The sequence below is a fragment of the Rhipicephalus microplus genome, chromosome 6, assembly GCF_043290135.1.
Source record: "Rhipicephalus microplus isolate Deutch F79 chromosome 6, USDA_Rmic, whole genome shotgun sequence".
In the NCBI taxonomy this organism is placed as follows: domain Eukaryota; kingdom Metazoa; phylum Arthropoda; class Arachnida; order Ixodida; family Ixodidae; genus Rhipicephalus; species Rhipicephalus microplus.
The window spans coordinates 174,383,031-174,407,272 of NC_134705.1; the positions used below are offsets into that span (position 1 = coordinate 174,383,031).

Below are 24,242 nucleotides of genomic sequence, written 5' to 3' on the forward strand. Positions count from 1 at the left end.
GACCATTTCCGGTTCCTGCAGCCGGCAGAGGGCGAGTGCGAAGGGTTTTCGAAACCAGCAGCAGCCCCGTGCTCGCAGCGACCCAAGTGCCCCTTCATTCTTAGACCTTCGGAGACGAAGGATCGCAATCGTCTCAAATGGTCGATCGCGGTTCGTTGTTTGGGCAACTAACCTAGCCCGACAAACTCCCGTCTCGGTGTATCGACTTCAGCGACGTAATCAAGTAAGCGTGACCGCTAAAATCCACGTGCTTGCTTCTACTGCTACTACGAGTGCAGTGTGATCAAAATGTCTCACCTTTAACAACCGCTATTCCGGAATGGACCTTCTTAAGTCGTATCCCTGCTTAGCAGGCGTTTGCTGTATCTTGCTGTGTGCTTGCTGTAGCTTACGTTCGTGATCGAAACGATCTGATCTTGCATTACAGCGCGCGGGAGACCGCAATGTCTTTCCCGAACAAGGAACAGCGTCAGAAGTGTTGGGATTCTCGAGATCGCTACTGGGAGTGCCTTGACAGCAATGCTGATGATGCAAAACGCTGCGCGGAAATGAAGTCCTTGTACGAGACCCTTTGCCCGAGCCAGTGGGTAAGCAGGTTGTTGTGCTTTGATTGGCGCGTGTTATGTATATGTGCATGTCTCTTACACTACAGTGCGTTTATTAGTACGATGCACGACAGCTGGCACATGCAGCCTTCGATTTTGTACGTCAACGCATAGTAATTTGGCAATTTTCGCGGGATATTCAGTCTGGTTTGCTGTTAAAGGGAAGTCTGCCATTAACGGAACTCGCACGCAACTAATAATTTGTTCACCCCCATTGGTAGCACGCCCTTGGTATGTTCAACAATTCACCTTCTTCTGTCCTTCCTCCTTCGATCCTCCTCCTCCTCCTCATATTCTTCTGTCTTCACTTTGCATCATAGCTACATGATAGTTGTTGCTCGAATCGAATGGTGTTCCTTTTAACTATAGACTTTACTGTACATTGTCTCCTACCAGAGGTTTCATCTGCGCCACTCTACTGACAACTGTTGTTGCTGAAGAAGTTAACACGTAGACCTACGAGTTGTGGTTTACCAAGTGGAAGCACGTAACATTTCAGTCGCTTGGGCAGGGCTCGTGTGGAATACTAGACCACCTCTGCAGAAGTTTTGATTGCATTTCATGTGTTACTAACTGACCGTGGGACATTTGGGACAAACTATAGCTGCTTGAAGTGGACTATTACCTATCTCGAAGCACTGCTCTCTTCCGAGGTTGTTGTAAATTGCTTTCGTTTTCTGCAGATTAATTTTAAGACCCACCTTTCTGCTCTTCTTGTCTAACTCCGTAATCATGAGTTGCAATTCGTCCCCTGAGTTACTCAGCAATGCAATGTCATCGGCGAAGCACAGGTTACTAAGGTACTCTTCATTAACTCTTATCCCTAACTGTTTCCATTCTAGGCCTCTGAAAACCTCCTGTAAGCATGCGGTAAATAGCATTGGGGAGATTGTATCCCCCTGCCTTACACCCTTCTTGATTGGTATTTTGTTGCTTTCTTTATGAAGCACTATGGTAGCAGTTGATTCTCTGTAGATTTCTTCCAGGGTGTTTATATGTTTCATTGATGCCCTGATTCCGCAGTGTCTGCACGACTGTTGATATTTCTACTGAATCAAATGCGTTCTCGTAATCTATGAAGTTGTAAAAGACTATGTCTACTTAGGGCAGGTAATAACCGCAGAGCTGAACCATGAGATTGAAGTAACTAGAAGAATAAGAATGGGATGGAGCACATTTGGCAAGCACTCTCAAATTATAACAGGTAGATTGCCACTATCCCTCAAGAGGAAGGTATATAACAGCTGTATCTTGCCGGTACTTAGCTACGGAGCAGAAACCTGGAGACTTACATAGAGGGTTCAGCTTAAATTGAGGACAACGCTGCAAGCAATGAAAAGAAAAAAACTGTAGGTGTAACCTTAAGAGACAAGAAGAGAGCAGAGTGGATTAGGGAACAAATGGGGGTTAAGCGTATCATAGTTGAAATCAAGAAGAGGAAATGGACATTGGCCTGGCATTTAGCGCAAAGACAGGGTAACCGCTGGTCATTAAGGGTAACTAACTGGATTCCCAGAGAAGGCAAACGGGTTAGGGGGAGACAGAAGGTTAAGTTGGCAGATGAGATTAAGACGTTTGCTGGTATAAATTGGCAGCAGCAAGCACAGGACAGAGTTAACTGGCGGAACATGGGAGAGGCCTTTGTCCTGCAGTGGACGTAGTCAGGCTGATGATGATGATAGATGCTTTGGTCAAGGAAGAATCTGTACAGAACTTTTGTACAAAGTGTCTGAAAATGAAACCAAGAAACAAACATGTCATAAAACGTTGTAGTCTCAGTGCATGCTGTAAAAAACAATGTTATGAAAAACTCTAGTGTTCAGGCAGCCTTAGTAGCGTTTTACTGGAGAAACAAAGTGGGCCCGCCTAGCAAGGAGTGCCCTTGCACTGAAAACCCTATCGCATCTGGCAGTGGGTGCTGATACCTGTGTGTAATGTAATGGTCTCAACAGCAGTTGCAATGAAACGAGGGCAAAATGCAAAGAAGCTCTTACACATACTGCTCTCTTATACTAAGCTTTGGGTGAACAGTGAAGGTGCACATGTTGCCAGAGTTAATCCTGAACTTTTCAGTGTTGCACCTCCCAATCCCCCCCACCCTTTAGGTGTAGATGTACCAAGTGATGTTCAACCCCAACATTCAGCCTCTATTATGAAAGACTGCACCAAAATCTAAATACATGGGTATTTACACCGTTCACCTTCATTGAAATGTAGGTGCACCGTAGCCTGTAATCGAACGCGCATCCCCTGTCTAGCTGTGCAACACATTACCTGCTGAGCCGTCATGGCAGGTACTTCCGAATCTTGTGTTTGCGTAACTCAGGATTGGCACGGTTTCTTTTCCAACTTCCAGGTGAAGCACTTTGACCGCAAGAGGGAATACCTGAAGTTCAAGGACAAGATTGAGAAAGACGGGTACGAACCACTCGATGACACGAATACCAGGGCAAAAAGCTGAGGCACTTTGTTGTCTGGCAAGGAACTCTCAATCCTTGAAACAGTTTTGACTAAGTCGGAGAAGGCTGCGAGTGCGCGCCACAGCCAGGCACCAGATCCATTCGCAAGGACACTCACGTGCTGCTCGGAATGCATAATTAATTCGTCATTATGGGCATTAGATTTAAAAGGAGGTGCCATTCTTGGCACGTGATGGGACATTTCGTCATAACAAAATAACGATTAGGAGTAGAGTACGAATGTAGAAGCATGAGCATTCATAGATGTTCGCATGCGTGTGGCTGCTTGTCTGGCCGAAGTGCTGTTTGTTTTCCATGTTGTAATAAAGCATTTTCGCTGGACACACGTTTTCGAATGCTGCTGTTAGTCTTTTTTTTTCCTAGTCTCCTCTGAATGGGCAGATCAGCTTGCTGTTGCTTGTCTGTCGCACATCTGCATGCTTCTGTGAATTCTGAAGCTGGTGTACAGCTAATAATGTAGCACTCGGTTCAAGTATGTTCGAGAGCTTGTTGCGATCTTTAGCAGAGATCGAGTTTAAGTGGGGTCAATATTTTAATGAAAAGCGAACTACAAAAAGGCGAGATATTCATGTTGAGCCTGAATTGGAGTTGTCAGAAAAAGGGATTCATCTCTCTGGAAAATGAATGAATGAAACAACTTTATTGTGAAATCCAGCTAGTTGCTGGTCTGGGCCAGGCTGCTCTGGAAAGGTAATATTTTTTTATAAAAGGAGTGTTGAGTAGCTGGAAAACCTTAAAATTTTTTTCTTGTGTTAGTGTTAAATGTAAGAGAAAAAGCTATTAGGGCTGTGGTATTGTCATACAATGAAGTTTCCTATGCAGTTGTGATTTATCTGAATTTTATTGTAAAGAGTACGTATAAAAGAATCTTGGTAAGGGTATGTTACAGGTTTTTTTCTGATGAATGTGTCACAGTGGATGACATGAATGTTCCATGCCAGTATCCCTTGTGATCAGCGGCTTTATCCTTGCAGCATTAGTAGGTTAAAAGTCCTCGTTAAGGTCTGCAGTTGACTGTTGTAATGTTAATCACTTAATGTGCGGAACTATTTACGGCTTATAAGAGAGCGTTTGCAACAACTTATAAGTACAATCTAGGAAGTCGTCGATAACTCTAAGCCAAATTATTTCCAATGACTTGCCTTCACTTGTGGCTGTCAGTTGTGTGGATGGTACAAGTCTCTGATGAATCAACAACTTCAAGATGTCCCAATAAATTCGTGTGATGGAGGTTATACTGTGCACACTGCATTTGCTTGGTCGTAACGTTTGTCACATTTTTTATGGCCAGAAACGCGAAGTGCACTACCATAAATTGTGATCCCCAATCTTGATTTTTGTAAGTTAAGAAATGCCATACCATTGATTATTTCTTTTAACATACTTTATGGCAATAAAGGGAAGTAACAGATCATTTCAAAAAGGAAATTTACTACAGTAGAGCCACAGTGTACTAGGTGACGCTAGCCGTCCCTGTATCTGAGGTGCGATTTAAGGTATGTGGTCAAAGGCTGGGTTTGGACACCATACACTACAGTTTGTTTCACACTGTAATCAAAGACATGGGTCTCAAGCTCACTTCAACCGGCCGACCGCAATAACGCAATTTAGTTCCGCATGGGTCAAAGACGTGAATAACTTAAAAACAAGGGGGGGGGGGGGATATAAATTGTTGGCAAACACTCCTCTATTTGAACAAAAACCTTTCCCATGATTTATATATGGATCTTTTCAAGAAGATTTGTGCCAGCATTCCAACAACATATCAATACCGATCTCAGAAATTAGTAAAATCTAAGTGCAGATTCTGAAATGTATTGTTTCACGATTATGTTTGAACACATGGTGACCACACAGGATGGCTTACGAAAACAAGCAATGTGTAGCTCACAAAAATACTCATAAAAAAAATGGGCAAATACAGTCATGTGTGGGCCTCGGGTTGCGCGTTTTAGACCTCTGCTCCGATTCAAATGTCATGTTTTAGAACACTTTCCTCGAAGACCATGTACAACGATGTAATTAAGGTGAACAATACTTCTATCTGTGCTGCCTTTCCAATCCACTGTGTTCAAGTTGGCTAGATTAAGTGAAAGAACGGGAGCAAAACAGGTAAAGTACCATGTTGGTATGCCAGCTCAATCTATTCACTTTCCCGGCGTTTCTAGACGCTTGCCTGTACTGAGCATGCTACATGCCAAGTGGAACTGTTCTGAGCACCTTGCTCCTGTCGGCATGAGTTTTCGTCGTCTTAACCGCTTAGTCTAGTAATCAACGACCGTGCTCGCTCATGAATGCTGGATGAAGTTCTCCCCTTGTGCCGTTTAGACTGACAAGGCCTCGAGAGCAATCATTCATTGGTCAAGTGTTGGCCTGGTAATTTTCTTATGGTGTCTAGATTCAGGGGTAAGCCATTCATGTGAGGAGCTTTACTTTTTTTTTCTCTAAATTTTCGAAAAAATGCTTTTCGCATGGCACCACAAATGTTCGAGTGAGAATCGGCTGTCCAGGTTCACTACTGATCGCTGGATAGAAGGCAGAATGGAACATTTCGCTTTCGTGCACAAAATGGCACAAGGTCCTCGTACTTTCAAGTACACTAATGCACAATTTACATGCCATTTGTCTGCGTTAATTTTATTTTAGCATAACCAATGCACCATCTCGTCGTAGCCTTCTTCATTGCACAGCTCCAGCTTTACATACAGAAGTAGAATGCGACATAAATGATCATACCTTATGTTAAAAAGGGGAACTACTTGGTGAATTTATAAAAATTAATAGGTGCTTCAGCATTGTAATTATCTCTTTCATGCCTATTTTTTAATGGCCAAAGCAGCATCGTTGGCTGCTATACTACAAACTGTGGACCAGTTTTATGCTCTTTTTCTTACATTCATTTGAACTTCTAATCTCGCTTTTCTTGTATCAATGTGTACAGTAATGCCATGAATATAAATTGAGCCTTAATGTAATGAATCGGTAGATGTAATTACCTTTAAAATTATTCCCGCTGTTATAGGCAACAGTGGGATCTGCAGCAATCTGTAGAGAATTTAGCCTTATATTGTGCAGCAGAACTGAAATTTCAAATTAATCGGGTGTTTTTACATAACAGTTTAGCAACAGCAAATTGCAAATGCTTCAAAGTACCTGCACTGGCACTCCTGGCCTTGCATTTCAATAGTGTCTGCTCTGTTTTAGTTCATACCTTATTTAGCAAGAAGCGTCACATTGAATGTTGAAAGGAATTAATTCAGCAAGTTTAGACTTATTTTGTGCCAAAACAGCCTAGACATGACAAAATAAACCACATCAAATATTTTCAATCGCATACCAATGTACTGGTACTGTGGTTTCTATGCAAAGTTTAGGCATAGGAAGCCTAGTCTTATTTTCTACACTAGTAATAAACTCCCTGCCACATGAAAAACAAGAAGAGCACAGCTTTTAAGCAATGAAACTATTGGACTACTGCTTTAAAAGAATTTTGTCACTAGGATTTTTTTTGGTGTCACAATATCGCTAAAATTTTTAGTGCTTGAAAAGGGGATCTGAGAGGGTTGACTGCACAGCAGATAATGGTGACGATATGCTGTGTCAATCGATAAGTGCCATACGCATAATTGTGCTGCCACTTTGTTTCTAGGCGAGCCGCTGGGAGGCCAACCATCGTATTCGTAGACACCACTGGCCATCGCGACCGCGCCAAGTTCAGAGCAGTCACCTGACTACTTGTCAGTCCCATAGACTTTAAGAGGCCAGCTTGCGTCTCAGCTAGAGCACCACGCAGTGACAAAACAGCAAAATAAAGTATATTCCTGTACTGTTGCCACTCTTTCATAGCTTGTACACAGGCGAACTAGTTTACGAGTAGTTTATTTTGTACATTGTGATCATGTGTCATGGGCAGTGTGACACATGGGCAGTAAGTGGGGCTAGCATTGAACCAAGGATCTGACTTTAAAAGTATAGCTTGCCATTACTCCTGCAAGTAAAATAATGACGTGTACCCAAGGCAAATAATTGGTAGTCTTTTGCCACACTGCGCGAGAAAAGTGTTTACTCAATGGAAGCGAGACTGCTTGCAGGGCTTTGTCAGAGTAGCGCACGGCAACAAGTGGTTCAACACTGACACCAGTGTTGCACAACGAACACGTAAAAAAAAAGCATTCTAGCCACATACCATAAGAGCAAGAGCATAGTTTCTGCCTTTGAATACTGCTCTAACGCTTCTTTTTATATTCTTCTGAAATACTGTTGGTGTGTCGCTGCATAATAACAATCAAAGCATCAAAACAAAACACACCAGCTTTTGTGATTGCCACCTATATTTTGCGTACCAAGCCGACGTTCACCAAAAGAATGAAGCCGTGCATTTCCTCGCATTTTTTATTGCACGCTGAACCACACATACAAGACAGATGTGGCTTGCTTTGAAAGCACTTGTTAATTTCCATTTTTTTTTACTTTTCACTTTAATTCATGACGTATTAACACCGCAGTGCAGGCCACCCCGTTAAGTTATAAAATAAGCCTCATGAAATTACAAAAAAAAATGTGAGCAAGCCCACGAGTGCACATATTTTATGTACAATCTTGATTTTTATGCATATGTCATCCGTCTATCTCACACGCATTCACAGAACACCTAAAGAACACAATCCCGATTTCCTTCTCTCAGCCATAAAGCTCGACAAAGATCTCGCGTTCATTCGATGGCACAGTATCTGTTTCCCCAAGGTGGCGCAAAAGTATTGAACTCTTGAAAGTAACACAATGAAATTCCACGGATCCTCAGCTACAAGTAATGAGATATCATCCAATGAGACTTTCAAAGCTAACAAAATCAGCTGTCATGATCACGACACAAATGTGCGGAACACCAATAACACTGTGCTGTTTGTGCACTGTTCATGCCAGCGGGCAGTCCTGCTTCTGAACTTAGATTGTTAATTCATTACTGTTGAGAATTAATTGTAGACAGGTGAATAAAAAGTAACAAAAATGGCTGGAAGCCTCAGCTTTAACAGTACAAGAAATGCAGACATTTATTTACACACGGCACTAGTTGAGAGCTTCCAAGAGTCGTCTGCATCAGGTCGCAAATTGCATGTGACGGCCTTTCATTCTTACCTCGAAAAGGCCATGTTCAATAAAACACACACTTCCCCCAAAAGATCACGTGAAGAATTCGCGTGGTTCCTTATATTCAACACAATACTTCGGCCCGCACAAGTCTTTGCACTTGCAGTAAAAGTCGCAATGTTCGCAATGTCGAAACTTGCAGTAAGTTATGTACATTTGTAACTGATACAGCACCTTGTTTGCACTATATGCGACGTCTCGACGTGGGATATGCTGGCAAGCAGATTGCAATTGCAAGACAGGTACAAAACAAAACAAAAAACCTCTTCCAATCTCAAGTGTTATCGGATTCCTTATTCTGGAAGTTCCCACAACACGGCCAGTTATAGGAACACAAGATTGGGGGCGATGTTTTAAACGTACTCGCGTCACGGTTCGGCCACTCGAAGTGCATTACAAAGAAACTGGGAAACGTTACGCGGTCTTTAAAGTGTGCATTTACATTATGTACAAGGACACAGTGCCGATATCGGGCCATCGATGATGCATCCGCTTCGAGCGAGTTGTGACGTGGCATTAGTTTAAGTACAATGATTGAGAGCATGCCGAGAAATGCTTGCATACGATTTAAGACAGTCTGTGCGACGCGAGCGTCGTTTCATTCGAAGAGCGACGCAGCTAACACTCGATCATCCGTTGCCGTCGATGAAAAAATGGGTGGCTAGACGCTGCTGGCAAGCACTTCGAGACGCTGTTGTGTGTAAGCTAAGCGTGTGTGTGTGTAGTACTGTGTGTTTGCGCAAGCTTGGCCCCTGTTTCATCTAGAGTAAGAGTTGCACATACATGCCACATAGAACCACGTGCACAAACACTTCTCAACGTGTCAGCCTATTTACATGGCACTAATACAACGCTAAAACATGTCAGAATGCTGCCCCGTTAGAAATGCCAATGCTACGAAACACTTCCTAGGAAATCATTCGCGAAACCGCCACCTCAAATCTTGGACACAGTATGACTAAAAAAAACTAATACTATAACGAGACTTTGCAAACCACGAGTGAACGTGCAGATAGGTGCAGTACATATTTCGATAGGGGTTACCTTGACAAAAAGCAACAGCTTTAACGTGTTACCTGGATAACTCAGCTATAAACTTATCAGCAAAACTGAAGTGAATAGTAAAGAAATAAGTAACTCCTTGTCAAAGCTTTTTGTTTAATGATGATGTTAAAATGAAAGCTACGAAATGTTTTTTTCTACCACGTGTTCATTCTAATGCAAGCACGACATATTGAATATGTTCAAGTACAAGCACAATAGGGGGGGGGGGGAAAGGGGGTAAAACTAGGGACAGTAATGAGAGTTCAATGCAAAATTCATTGAAGCCCAGCTCATACACTGATGCTTTGTCAAGACAGCATGCCAGAGAAAAATGAAAGAAACGAGGGATTCAATACAACATTTGAGGAATATTAAAGCCAGCAACAATAGCAGCCTTGCTGTTGCTTGTTGCCCAGTGCATTGTGAACCCAATTACTCTATGTCTCATTAACGAGTTCTATCATGAAGCTTTGTCAGGAAAGAATAAACTTATGCAATGAAGCAAAAAGCTTGTTTTTTCTATGCCTGAATAGCTTGTTAGCTTATACCTTGTACGGAAACTTCACTTGAGAAAGCACACTTTACAACCCGAAAAAGACCTGAAAGGGGGCTTTTATATTCATGAGCATGAATTCAAAAGATTGCACATTCGTGTGTCCGTTTAAAACAAATGTTTCTTGCCCTAAGATGCACAAATGAAGGCTAGCTAGCACTTTGATCTATGGAAGACATTTCGAACTTTCGCTGCCTTCACATCGTAATGGCGAGCTGCAACGCACAAGGAGTCGAGAGATGCACTTGACAGCACGGTTGCTGTCATTATGAAGACACTTCCCCCCCCAGACGAAAACACTAGCAACATCATCAGTCACTCGACCGCTGCTCATTTCCGCAATGGCATTTCCCGACGTAGCTAGTGAAAAGTGACAGAAAAGTTCCGATGTTTCGTAACGTCTTGTGGCACAGTTGAACCTCTTTGTATTGAACACTGATATAACGTATTGTTGGTTATCGTGAACTAAATCTGAGTTTCGGTTAGAAATTCTCCATTTCTGTGATGTTTGTTATTCTTATGAGGAAACAGAAAATGCGAGAGCCATCGCGACTTCGGTTGTAGCGAGTAAACATGTATGCACGAGTGTCGAAACTTGAAAGATTGCATAAAAAGCAAAGTAAGTATTGAAAGACCAATTCACAACCACATTTTCGCATCCTTTTTCAACCGCAGATCACATCCTTATTTAAACATAAAAGCAGGCCTATTTTATCTAATGAACTTCAATCTATTGCAATTTTATTCTTCCACATCCTGGTCTATTTTGAAGTGCCACAAGGTAACAGGTAAGGGTTACCTTGTTCAGAGGGGTATTGCAGGCTAGTCTTTTTGTATTCATGACTTTCGTGTGAGCCACATTGATGACCTATTAGAGCCAAATTTTATCTCTACTATAGCAATGAGTATCAATTATAACAAACTAATTTACGGTCTCAGTGCTATTTTGCTATAACGAGGTTCAACTGTACTACCTCTTGTGACAAACACACGCTACTGACCATGCCTGCGCAACTTCGCAAACTACGCTTGTCCGAGACCTTTGAACAAGCGTGCCATGTCGCTGTAACCATCTCCCCGGTTGATGTAAAAGAAGAATGATATAAACGTTATAAAAAGAAAGAAAACATTAATGAATGCTCAATCACAGCGAATCCCCAAGGTGCCAAGATCAATTATGAGAGCAATGCATTTTCCCGGCGCAGCAAGCATGTTTCTGCAAAGCATACAAATTCTCCATGGATGCAATGGCCAGTTCATTCACCATCAGCTTCCTTTCGCGCCGTCTGCCATAATCGCTCTAAAAAAGTTCACGAAACCTGCCTCCCATTCAAGAGTTTCGGAGCACAGTACACATTCCTCGCCAGGCGGTAACAAGAGCACACGACTGCCGACAGCATAAACATCGCGTCCCATAGCGAATCTAGGGGTGCTCATCAGAACAACAGGTCACTTGCGTCATAAATGTATGTATGTATATATATATATATATATCTATGTATATAAAACATATAATAGGCAATAATAATAATAACAGTAACAGAAAAGAGGTGGTCGAGAGAAGCTGAAATCACCGGACTGCCGGCGGGAAAAACAAAGCGAGAAAAAACAACGTCTGGGACCCGCATCAGTTGGGCACAGGTGCTGAACTGTGGCTCTGTGAAGCTGGAATGGCGTGGTGCTCTGGAACATGAAAACAGAAAAAAAGAAAGAAGCACAAAGTGTCAGTGAGGCACATAAAGAAATATGCCGATCACCACGTAACATTCAGTATAAGCTCTGTTGCCATACATTATTCGGCAAATTGTGTTTGAACGGCATCAATGAGGAGTGTGGGTACTCCCGCACCCGAGTATTTGGAAAGTAACACTTACAGAGTCAGTGCAATAGGACTTTGGATGTCCTACTGCCCCTAGAAACTTAAAACAAAAGCCTCTATGGAAATTCAAAGCTGATAAGGATTACTCGTGCAACCAATTGTTTATGTTCTCAGGCCTCACAAGACACATGGCAAAACCGTTCTTGGCTATTCCTGCCATTGCATACAGTCACAGCAGCTGGCAGCGTACCTTCACGAGAGCTTACACACAAGTTGAACAGAAACTCAAGGCATTTGTCAATGTTAGGCACACAAAATGCATAGTCTGTGTGTGTGTATGTGACACGGCCTGCTTCAGTGGTGGTTTTTCTCTGAACTTGGGACCAGCCAACTCCCGATCGCATCACTGATACGACCCGCACCTTAACCATTGGACGACTGGTGGTGCTGCAGATATTGCTGCCAAGTTTTTCTATACGATCGAATGACGTCATAGGAGACACTGATATAAGACACAAATGGCTATAAAAGACACCAGTGTGCCTGCAGTAAAATACGGGTTCAAAAGAAAATTCATACGAGGTACCCTGCTTATCAGAGACATCTCATACGAAATACAAGGATCGCTGCCTGGAGCATGCGTCTAACAAAAAGGTTCAACAGTAGTGGCGTCCAACATAAAGCTCCGTACACGTCCTGCCACCTCCCAAGCAAGTGACTCACCTCTGAAAGAGAACGAACCCTGGTCGCCGGCCGAACTGGACACAGTGGCCGGCCGTGGGCGAGGGTGGTGGTGCTGCATCGAGGATGAGCCGCTGTCGCTGTCCAGCAGTGCAGCGGCTAACGTTGACCCCAGCTGAGGCGAGCCTCCCTCCGATCCAGACGGGCCAGCTGCGTTGGAACAACACGACAGAAAATATTAACCAAGGCCAGTTCGGTACATAACTTTTTAAAGCCTTAGGTGTCTCACCAAATCAAAGAACGATCATTGGCGGCGTAAATACTAGCCATGCGAAACTTATCATCATGTGATAACGCCACACGATGATATCATCGAGACGTCACCGGTCGCTAAAATTTCTCATATTATCACACAGTGTTTGTTCTCAATAGTTCAACAGAAGGCCAGTTCCAAAGGCACTGAAAGGCCATGTAGGGTACAGAAAGCTCTCAGGAGGGGACAGGAAAATCAATACAATCAACTGAGAAGAAAAAGAAAGGGGCTTTCACCTTTAAGTCATCTTAGGCAAATGCATAAAAAACAGTCCGAGCTTTATTTTAAATACATGCAGATAAGCAAGACAACAGTATGAGAGCTCTACTTGTTGTTTAATCCTTATGGCTTGTCGTTTGTTTTGATGTTTATTTCCTCTATTCCCCTCCATCCTCCAAACTTACGCTCAAAGCAATGTCATCTGACGTCATCCTGTAACTACTTTGCAATGCACACCCTAGTAGCATAATTGTAATAAAATCAATACTACATAGTACATTTAATAACACACATCTGAGGAGAGGCTTCTCCAAATATTGCTGAACTGCAGCGCATACTAAGGAGACCACCGACTCATGCAAAACACCCCATTTTCTTCTGAAGTGATGTCCACACCCTCGGTGGAGCTTTAGCGAGATTTCGAAGTCGGCTTTCCTACACGGTGAAAAAATTCTTACACAACTACAGTGAAACCTCGATTATACGACTTTCAGGGGACCACGCAAAACCGTCGTATAATGCGGGCGTCGTATAATCCAAAAACTAAGGATATATAAGCAGTGACGATCATTGCTGCCCCACAACAGTCAGTACATAATGCCTGAGCAAGTCCGCAACGCAATACGGCGATACTCCGGTAAACGTAGATTAAATTACTTGAAAAAATGACAACCACGCATTTTATCGGAGGCGTGAACGAACCTTTATTCTCACCTCTTAAAAAAATCTGTAATTTTTTTCTGCGAGTTGGCCCAGCCACGACGCATCAGTTTCCTTTCGAGAGCTGCGACATCTTGCAGCAAGTCGCCGACCTCGTCGTATGCGCACGCAAACCGCCGAATGTTGTCGACGTAATCCAACACGTCCGTGTAAGTCGGTACGGAAGCGCTTGCCTCTGCGGTATCGTCCATCTCTTCTTCGTCGGAAGTTTCCGCAGAGTCGGGACGCACAGTTTCAATAATGTCATCCAGCGACACTGCACTGCACACAGCGACATCGTCGTCGGCACCAACATAGTCCGCGAACGATCCAGGCAGCTCCAGGCGCCCAAACTCGGGTTCGTCATCATCAAGCACTGCAGCCTCACTGAAACAGCCGCCACTTCTCGTAAAACCGCAGTGTCTGAAGGAGTTGGCGATAGTTTCCTGCGTGACCGCGTCCCATGCACTAGCGATGTAGTGCATTGCATCGAGCACAGAGAGCTTCGTGGCCATCTGCTTGCGTTCCATGCCCGCTAGCCGACGCTGAACCAGAAACTTCCTGTATTTCTGCTTCATGCATTTGATGACGCCGGCGTCAAGTGGCTGCAGCTGACTTGTGCAATTCGGGGGCAGAAATGCGACTTTTACATTCCTCAAATGCGACGTATCCGTTGGATGGCACGGCGCATTGTCCAGCAGAAGAAGAATTTTTCTGTCTTTAGCCCCCATTCTCGAGTCTAGCTGCTGCAGATATGCAGCAAACTTGGCAGCAGTCATCCAGGCTTTGCGGTTAAACGTGTATTGGCACGGCAGCCTTTTCAAATTTTTGAAGCATCGCGGCTTCTCAAACTTGCCAATCACGAGGGCAGGAAGCTTTTCCGAGCCGTCTTCATTAGCGCAAAGCAACACAGTAAGACGCTCTTTGCTCCGCTTACCGCCGTGACAACCCTCTCCTTTGAACGTCAAAGTCTGGTCTGGCTGCATATTGTAAAATAATCCAGTTTCGTCTGCGTTGAATACGTCGCAAGGCTTGTACTGCCGTATCAGTTCCGGCAGCAATGCGGTCCATTGTTCAACAGTGGAGGAGCTGACAGACGAGCTCTCTCCGCAGCAGCGGCTGTAAACAACTCCATTTCGTTTTTTAAAACGATCTAACCAGCCGTTGGAGGCTTTAAAGTCGTCAATGCCGCAGCGCAACGCAATCATGTCTGCCTTCTCCTTCAAAATTGCGCCATCCACGGCAATAGCTGCACTGCGTGCCTGACGCAACCACTCTACGAGGGCCTTCTCCATGGCAGCGTATTTGCCATCTTTCGCGGCCTTCCTGTTCAGGCCGAACTTTGACGCATTCAGCAGGATGCTGTCCTTCTTCGCGAGGATCGTTTTCAGCGACGACTCGGGAATGTTCAGGTCGCGGGCAATGCTGGCCTTTGTTGATCCGGTCCGCTTCTCCGCCTCCTCAATAACTCGAAGCTTTTCGCCGAGCGTCAGCGGTTTTCGGTTTCGCGACATCGCGAGACGCAGAAGTCACAACCAAGAGTACTAATGTCAGAATGCACAAATGTGGCACGTGGACTCAGCAGCTGCGGCGCACAATCTATCAACGATGCACACACGTGAAGGAATGGCCACAGAACACCCACCAGTTTGAATGGCAAAATGGCAGTGGGCCTATTCAATTTTTGCAAGCGCATACCTCAGCGCAAGCTTTGACCAATCGCGTGTGGTTAAAACGCCCCAGCCCTCTAGTAGATAAACACCATGGCCGGTTCCCGTGGCTGTCAACAATCGCCGATCAACATGTCTGGTGCAACCCGTGCAACAATGCGAAATCTAGTGAACGTTATCGCACGCTCGAAAGTGATCGCGAAATTATCTGCCTTGTTACCTGCTCAATCACTCCCGAACCACAAAAAAAAAGAGGGGGAAAGAAAAACAAAACAAGACCGCAACAAAAGTGCGCAGTGCACTGCGACAAAATGAATGCGCTCCGGCTGGCTTTGGCCGACGTTGGCTTTGGCTAGCTAGCCTAGGCCGACCGCGACTGCGTTGCGTGCCGAAAAATTGAAGCGGCTCCGTGAATGCAGCGCCGCGGAAAGAGAATGCAGCATGGAATGCAGAAACGAGCTCGGTTTCTCGACTTTAATCCGGCCGCGCTGCCGGAGTGTGCCTGCGTGGCAGTCTGCGTCGTCGTCTCTGTTTTTTTTTTTACTCGGTCAGTCCAGGGAAGCGTCGTACGAGGCGGGGCCGGCGTAAAATTGTGTCGTACAATTGAGGTTTTTAATACATTGCTTCTATGGGAGTTTTGCCGGGACCGAGCCAATTCGTCGTAAAACACGGGTCGTCGTAGGACCGGGGGACGTATAATCGAAGTTCCACTGTACCATATTGTGTTGCCTGAAGAGAACACTGGTGATGCGTGTTACATCAACTGTGGCTTTAAGAACTGCAAGTGCACTTTAAAAGAACACCACTACGCACGTGTTACAAAAATCTAGACAGCCTATTTCGATCATTGATGAGGTGTACACTTAGCTTAATGTAATGTGTACAGTTGAGGAAATCTTGCATCAAATATTGTGCAGATTTATGACATGGCTGCATGATGCCGCTTCATAAACGTTCACTTACCCGATCGACGGAGCACGAGGGGGCTTTTGGCAGGCGCTGGGGCCATAACCTTGGAGGCAAAATCTTCAAACGTTGTGAGCTCTTTGTAGTTCTGCACAATTGTCTCTAATGCCTGCGCTCGCTGCTCGTAGCTGATACGCACATCAGGATAATATTAGCATTGAACCACGTTTACAGCAATCTGTATGCGATAGCATGGGCGAGCTCACTGCATCCAAACTGTTATTATGCTCGGCGACAACTTTCTGTGGCAGCACGGCCAAAGCTATGTGGACGGAGCTTATACACATGTGTTACTACGCAAAGTAGTCCATTTTCGGGTGACTTAGGTTTCGGTTTTGCAAGCGCAATCAACAGCACGAGCACCATACAATAAATGTTAAAATTTGGGGAGGAAATCAATAAAATTTAAATTTTTAAGGAAAAGAACAAGAATTAAGCTTTAGTGAGGAGTTCCAATTTATTTGAGAAAAACAAAAGGCATGGCCAGGTAGAAACTGGGTGATGGGAAAACCAAGAAACCATTTCCTGAACTTCAATGCATACTGGGCCGGAATCGTTGTTTTCCTTCTTTTGGAGACTCAAAAACTTTCGGGAGACGCTCACGTTATCTTTTCAGGGCACGCGAAGAAATCTCGGCCATGAGCGGGCATCTCACGTTCGTGAATACAAGTGGATGAAATGCTGTTTTTGCACAGTCAACAGTACACATACACACGAGCGCGTATGTTGCCCAGCGAAGCTTTGCGCTGGTAATTTTATTCTTGTAAGTCGCTGTCATCACAAAGCGCAAAGAATCACTCCCTCTGTGTAGACGCCGACGGGTGCGGTGTTACAGTACGTGATCTTCAGCGTGATCGTATCAACTATATTAGGCAATCGAAATGCCGACCAAGTATGCAATGCAATTTAGCAAAAGAGTCATTGCTTTTACCTACAGTTACCATCGCCACTTTTGCTTCCAAGCAGGTGGTGTTGCTGAAGACTGGCAGGTTGCCGGTTTCACTTTAAAGGTGGTTACACCGACTAGAGTCCCACATAAATAGATGATATCCCTCACACGTCTTCTTTCTAGGCGATTACACATGCGGCAAACGAAATATTTCACGACGCCTCACTGTCTTCGTTTCTCCCTGCGCGATTAACAAAGATCACCTATCGAACACACACTCATGCTCGCTCACATGCTTTGCTGTGAACATTCTGCAACTGAGCAACGCCATCATTGTTTACCGGGGCGGGAAAAAAGGTGAAATGACACGAGAAAACCAGGAAACTAGAAAATGAAAAGAATGAAAATCCTGCACGGATTAATATTTCTAATGACAATGCAAACAATCTTTAACATAATATTTATATATTTTCTTTTTATCATTTCCTTTATGCTATGCAGTATACAAAAGTTAGCGTTCGTAGACTACATACAGCAGCGTAGTAGAAAAGGGCGTGCGTGGGCTTCGTAGCATTGGCTGTGCTGCCACAGAAAGTTGTCGCCGAGTATAGATTCATTGTAAGACCCCAAACCAGGTTTTTTTTTTTTCATGTGTAGGAAAACAAGGTTTACTGACAACAAATTAGAAAAAGAAAGGCTAATGAATGTGACATTGACTTTAGTTCATAAAGTTAGCTCAAACATCACTGCTGTAGTCATGTGTTTCCATGTAAGCCCTTCTGCCAGAAAACCTTGAGTTTACGAAGAAATTTACAAAGAAGCAGTCTTTCTAATTGCAAAAACAAAAAAGTAGCGAGAGATTCAAAATTTATTTATACATTAAATATTCCTAATTTTGATATGTTCATACTAGATGGCAACTGCCTGTGATGTGACTGATTGGTAACTAACTGAAACAATACAACGGTAGGTACATATTTTTAAAAAAGAAGGGAAATCAGTGATCCTAAGAATTGCAAAAAAGAAAGAAAGCAGGACAACATACAAAAGGATACTATGCACGGAACATAGGTTTGAGCGAATTGACGGCCCTCCCGGCATTGATGGCGGTCGCTCGAACCAGCCTCGGCAGAACCAGGTGGTCCACAATGGCACCATCAAACAAAGGCCCAAAGAATGGCACCTGGCGAGTGCGAGTGGCAAGCGCACACGTCAAGAACATCTGTTCGGAGATAACCGTCTGGGCCTAGTTGGTAATGGGTACTGACTATAAAGAACAGGAGAAAATCAACTGGCGGATAAAAATTAACACTTTGGACAAGTGACAGAACAGCACTTGTCCCATCCAGTAGCTTTTCATTACTGTTAGTTTTGTGCTGTTTAATTCACTAGCAGGAGCCTACGGCTGCAACCACGTCAATGGCATCATCTGCATCCTAGCGTGAACTGCGTGCAGTTCTGTGACCGACCTGTAAAGCCATTTGCCTGTGATGCGTGCTAAAGCAATACTAAGACATTGCAAGCAGCCAGTGCTGTTCTGTGTCATCCATCAAATTAGACTCAGCTGGAAAAAGAGAAAAAGGTGCTTATATTATCAGAAGTTGGAAGTGTCACTATCTAACCACCTCGCATGCTACCTTCATTGCTGGGTGATAATTATACTGTTTTATCACTCACTCACTCGCTCACTCTGAAACACAGTCACATATGAGACATATAGACTACTATATCTAAAAAGTTTCGCAAAGGCTTTAGCATTAAGTGCCCGGTAGGCACCAACTAAAATGGTCGCAATGGAAGGAAAGACCCCGAGAAAGACATTCGTAGAAGAAGCGACAGCTGAAAGAATCACCAACCTCTGGCTTTGGGTTTATCTGGACACGGTAGAGCCAGTTTCCCAGTGGGTAGATGACAATGAGCACGTCGCAGAACTCCGTCGGGATGATGCCGCGCCGATAGTCTCGCGTGTGCTCCGACCACACGATGTGGACTTCGTCATTGCCCAGGTGACGCAACTGTGAAGCAACAGAGGAGTGCCACACTTGAAATTTGCTGACCACTTGTTTTTCTGGGTTGTACTGCACTGGGGTCAGACAGTTGAATCACTGCACGATACATTTGCTTCCAATCTCGGTATACCAAGTTACGAGAGACTGTACTTCGTTCTCAGCTGTGCAACGATGTTATGCCGCAGCATGATTATTATAAACATCGCAATATACGTGATAACTGTTCTGTTGCCTGCAAGTGTAGCAGGGTAGCTGATAGGTCCTGGCTGACACAGTGGGCACCAGAAGGGAAGGTGACGTAGCAGCACTAGTCCTTACTGATAAGTGTCTTGCTTGCGGTGAGGTGAGGCAAAGTAAGTCAAAATTCACACTTTCTTGCTTCAAGCTGTGAACGAAACTAAGATGTTGCTGCATAAACAGTTCACCAACAAACACTTTAGTTTCGTATTCACAAGAGAACAAACATATAAATCATCACAGGTTCATAGTTCAAAGGTTCAAAGGAAATAGTACATAAACCTACATCACGCATTGACACACAGCTATTCAATCTCACAAAATGCTCCCAGACTTGCAGTGAAAGATCTCCAAAATTACTGAAGGATGAATTATCACACAATGACAGCAAGAATAACCAGGACAATGACGAAAAGAGTTGCAACAAGTACCTTTTTTGTGATGGAGTCCTTCTCGACAGCCGGAATTCGTGTAGAGACATGGAATAGAACCTCCATGAACGAGGTAGCGTAATATGGTGCAGTGCTACCCGTGCTCTTGTTGGTCTCGAGACCACCATTGTAACCAGTGTGCACCTCCAGATCAACCTGGGTCGGAAAAGCAGAACATCACATGCGTGTGCAACAGCTCTCGATTGCCACGGCTAAATGAATGTATGAGAGTGGTGGGTCTCCTTGACCTGTTGCGCCAGACTTGTCCGAGTACCAGAGTACACAAACGTACGCCGACTGAAAGTAGCACCTCTGGCAGTCTGAGATGACAAATCAGACACCTAGTGCTTTGACTTGAAGCTAGCTTTTAAAAAACCAACCCTAATGCATGAATTGGGCATGTCGAGAGGACACTTGCACCAGCTCCAACCCTATTAGATTACGTTTTTGGTGTTTGTGTATCGCACACTGCCGAAGTCGCATCATTCAAATCTGATCCGTAAGGTGCCACAACGAGCCCTGTTTTACTCAACGGGATAGCGTTGGAGAGCTCGTTTCCCAGAAGTTCCGAAGTCGGCTTTGGCATCGTTGGTTACGAGTGAAAAATCGTCATCTTATGCTTGACAGAAAAATTGAGAACGACGCAAATGAAATAAATGATAAAAAAATCCTGGGTCAGAGTGGAGACCGAACCAGGGTCGTCTGCGTTGCAAGCGGATGTTCTACCACACGGCCACGTGTCTGCTTGTGAATACAGTGAAAAGAACTTCTGCTTGAAAATGCAGTGAAAGTAGCTTTCAGGCTTTACGGATACACGCATTTCGTATACATGCTTCACAATGCAACATGAAATATTGCAGTAGTAAAGCGTGGTACAAGCGCCCATTGCCAGCAGACGTCAGAACATGTAATTATCGTAATCGCTTCATGGTTTAAAGCGGGTCAGCTACTACAAAAGGCACACACGCTACTGCGCCTTTTTTAAGGCCACATAGTGGGTGCATAGCAAGCTTGGAAAGGTTTCATGCACCAAGTATTTAAAGTACACACTAGGAACAAGATATCGCTATCGCTTTCAACTTCTAAACACGATGCTTTAGAGTCCCCTATCTTTTTTTCATGCATTATATGACCTCCAATTTTAACATATGATGCACATTAATGTCCACTCTATCATATACAGCCTTTAACTAATTTGACCCATATTTTATGTGCATACATTTTTGTTCAGGATTTTTGGACAACTTTCACTGGTGCTAACAGGGTGGTGTGAAAGATAGCAAAAAGTGCCACTCGGTGCTCCTGCCCTAAAAAGCTGGTCTTTTTTTTTATTTGTACGGTAAGCTGAAAGACTACTAAAGTAGTGGCTTACCTCCCAACCAAGACCTGCAACGAACTCTTCAAAGGCACGGCTCCCGCTACTATTCATGAATATAGAGTTCTTGTCCTCCTGGCCTTCTGCCACGTAGATCACAGCTATTTTGTGCGTTTCACGGCTGCAATGACAAACGGCATGACTATGTCAGGCCACAAGCTCTGCGTGTCTTGGAAATTTGTGTGTTCAGATACCACCGGCCAAAAGGGTGATTTTTTGTCAACTGTAATTCATTTCAATTCACGTCACATACACCACAGGTAAAGACGGCCCCCTGAACTTTCAATTGTCTGTTAGAATTCATTTGTTTGTGTCCAACAATAACAGCAACAAAAAAACAAGCCTCTCAAAAAATTACCCTTCTTTGATTTAACCCTTTCAGATGCCACCAATGAATAATTAATTGTCTGTAGGTGCATCAGACTGACACATTATTTCACTCGGTATTTTATTGAAACAAAGATGGTTTCATAACACACCGATTTATGTGTTTCAAAGTGATTAAATATTTAATTACAATGAGGCCATTGATGTTTTACTTTTGCATGAATAGAATTACACTTCAGGCTAGAAATATAGTGCAAATTCTTTTTTGGTTTTGTTCCTTTAGGGAAAGAAAAATTATACAATTGAAGTAACTCAAGGGAAGCAACCCATCGAACAGCTCGTCAAAGGACGAGTCGCACATGGTACCGCCTTCAGAAAAGTGATCGTGTGCAACAGAACACAGCGAAATGAAGCTACGCGAAGACAGATTTATTAGGCAGGAGGTTTAATTCATCCAAACATTAGCATATTTTGCTCTTTTTTTACTCGCAAGTCTACACAAATAACAAAAACAAGTGATATACACAATTGTGCACAAAGTAATCGTAAGGGCTAAACACAAAAGAGGTTCACAAAATGATCATGGCTTGTCAAGCAAAGGCATCAAACATCTTTCTCACATGTTTCTTAGGTGCAAGAACAAAACAGAAAACTGTAAGCTAGAAATGCCCTGACCAAATAAAAACAGTATACCTAAAAAACTTATATTAAGTGTTACATTCAGAACATGGGTGACAAAAGCTGACTAAATCAGAGTTTGTTAGTGCAAACGTGTCCCGAGGAGTGGAAGAAAGAAATAATGAAAAAAAACGCACCACATTTGGTTGTCGAGGTTCCGCAGCTCTCGCAGCAGCTTCTCGTTCTTCTTCACAAGGTCAAATTTCGGCCTGCGACAACAAAAGAAGAGTGCAAACACCGCAGGTAAGCTGGGTAAACGATCGTGCATACAATGAGCTATAAGACATAACAAACGTACACGTAATGTTAAAGCAGCTTGCAAGAGATAAAGAAGCAGGCTAGGACTCGCAGGCAACGACGCCAGTAACATCAAGTGTGCAGAAATGAAAACAAAGAAGGCTACACTAAAAGAGACTTGAGACTTAAAACAAAACCACACGACTACTGAGTTGCTTTTACGTCTTGATGAGGACATTGATCAAACAGCTGTTTCGGTGAACATTCCGAGTAAAAAAAAAAGAGAAACATCAATAATAACACTGCACAATTATGGGGCAACCAGACTGACATGGTCGGGCAACACTCCAGCTTGATAATGCAAATATTTCAAAGTAGTTCGTACGAATTTTGTGGACTAGCTTTACACGTGAAAGATAGCAGTGAATGAAAACTTGCACACTGCCAATGCTCTCCAGGCCTTTCTGTCACAGTAGAAGTATTAGAAAAATTTTGAAAAGAAGAAAAAATGCGGCATGCCCAAGTGCTACTGTCCTGCCGCATCCAGAAAATGGGATGTGGCTTAAGAGTAATACACAATCTACAGAGACAAAAAAAGCCAGAATAACTAAAAATACCCTAACGTGCCAAAAAAGAAAAGTGAAGGAAAAGATTGAGACTTGAAGTAAACCAAATTTTACCTCAATTTAGTACTCACAGAATGAAACTTTAAAATTTAGGGCTAAGCCATGCACATACTCTCATTTTCAGTGTCTACAGTTCGTGCAATGTCAGCTTAATTTTGACTTGTACACCTATGGCAAAGCCAACATTACCATTAGCAACTGTATTTGTGGTCACATGATGTGGTTATCATGAGCAACTGCTCACAACAGTAGTTATACTAAAAAAAAAGTAAAACGATGCTGTGTTTGAATCTGTGAGTACTGTACATGAGAGGTTCAAGAAAAAAGTAAGCAGTACAAGTATCAAAGCTTTTGAACACAGCTCAGCGACCACTGTCTATGAGGTCTCTAACCTCTTTTCCCATGCGAAGAAGTTGAAGTTTTCCAGAAGCAGCCGTGAGTACTGGAACGGCGACAGTGGCTCGGCTGGATTTGGAGGGGTGGCGGCCTTTGCCAGCATCCTGCATAGCAGTGCAACGAATCTAGGAAATGAGCGCGTTCCGGTAGATATTTCACACGTCACCAACAGTGTGATGGCCGAACTGAACATTGTCACAATGTAGACTCGAAACAGCAATTGCATCAAGGCATTTTTTTTTTAAATTTTGGAAGCAATCCTAAGTCTTGATTTAGGTGGCTGGTAAGTGGCACTTCGATGTCAGTGTTCTGTGGCCTGGTGTATCTCTTGGATGAACTTTGTGCTCAATGCGCTGTTGAAGCGGATCTCAGAGGCCGAATAAAAAATGCACTTGGTTCTCATCTGCTCCACCGGGTGCTGCTATGATGCCCGCTGCTCACAAGAAAAATGTCTGCTCTTTCAATGAACTCACTTTATCTTTATTTTTTAACCTGACAGCTTATTTTTAACCTGGCCCCTACGTAAACTTATGCTTAAATATAGTATGTATCAACCATGAACTTTAACTAGAACCATCAATTTATCACCAGTTTCATCTTTTAAAACATTTTTTGAATATTCAGAAAATGTACTTTACTGTAGTTCTTGGAAGAGAAACAGGAGTGTCAGTCGTTGCTTGCGCTACAAAAAAAGCTGTGATAACAGTGCACAAATGTGATGGCTGGATAAAAGGCAAGAGTAATTGAGTGGTAAACAAAGATGATATACTTACCTAACAATGCTGTACAATTTCATGGTCACAGAGGCAACATACAGAAAGTTCAATATTGTCAAAAGAT

At 43.5% G+C, this 24,242-nt stretch overlaps 2 protein-coding genes across 6 annotated transcripts in view; one reads left to right on the plus strand and one right to left on the minus strand.

Annotated features, from left to right (window-relative positions):
* The first annotated feature begins 57 nt into the window (after positions 1 to 57).
* On the plus strand, positions 58 to 6,911 carry LOC119167124 (cytochrome c oxidase assembly factor 6 homolog). Its single transcript, XM_037418548.2, has 4 exons — positions 58 to 223; positions 428 to 587; positions 2,962 to 3,023; positions 6,735 to 6,911. The coding sequence occupies exons 2-4, from the start codon at positions 444 to 446 to the stop codon at positions 6,814 to 6,816; spliced, it is 288 nt and encodes a 95-aa protein (XP_037274445.2). The 5' UTR covers positions 58 to 223; positions 428 to 443; the 3' UTR covers positions 6,817 to 6,911.
* A 552-nt stretch (positions 6,912 to 7,463) lies between these two features.
* Positions 7,464 to 24,242, minus strand: part of LOC119167121 (ral GTPase-activating protein subunit alpha-1) — a 79,618-nt gene continuing 62,839 nt past the window's right edge. For all 5 annotated transcript variants that reach the window (XM_075867049.1, XM_075867046.1, XM_037418546.2 and 2 more), the window contains 9 exons: positions 23,399 to 23,506; positions 22,281 to 22,352; positions 21,136 to 21,259; positions 19,764 to 19,919; positions 18,943 to 19,101; positions 18,142 to 18,269; positions 16,195 to 16,325; positions 12,373 to 12,540; positions 7,464 to 11,513 (listed from right to left, as the gene is read on the minus strand). In XM_075867049.1, coding sequence (XP_075723164.1) covers positions 11,458 to 11,513; positions 12,373 to 12,540; positions 16,195 to 16,325; positions 18,142 to 18,269; positions 18,943 to 19,101; positions 19,764 to 19,919; positions 21,136 to 21,259; positions 22,281 to 22,352; positions 23,399 to 23,506 — 1,102 coding nt within the window. In that variant the 3' untranslated portion in view covers positions 7,464 to 11,457. The remainder of the gene's footprint in view (positions 11,514 to 12,372; positions 12,541 to 16,194; positions 16,326 to 18,141; positions 18,270 to 18,942; positions 19,102 to 19,763; positions 19,920 to 21,135; positions 21,260 to 22,280; positions 22,353 to 23,398; positions 23,507 to 24,242) is intronic.

Bases quoted from the DNA above. Each gene is read 5' to 3' on its own strand.
- LOC119167124 (XM_037418548.2), top strand. From the start codon at position 444: ATGTCTTTCCCGAACAAGGAACAGCGTCAGAAGTGTTGGGATTCTCGA. The intron at 588-2,961 runs GTAAGCAGGTTG...TCCAACTTCCAG, and splicing joins CCCTTTGCCCGAGCCAGTGG to GTGAAGCACTTTGACCGCAA. The intron at 3,024-6,734 runs GTACGAACCACT...CTTTGTTTCTAG, and splicing joins GACAAGATTGAGAAAGACGG to GCGAGCCGCTGGGAGGCCAA.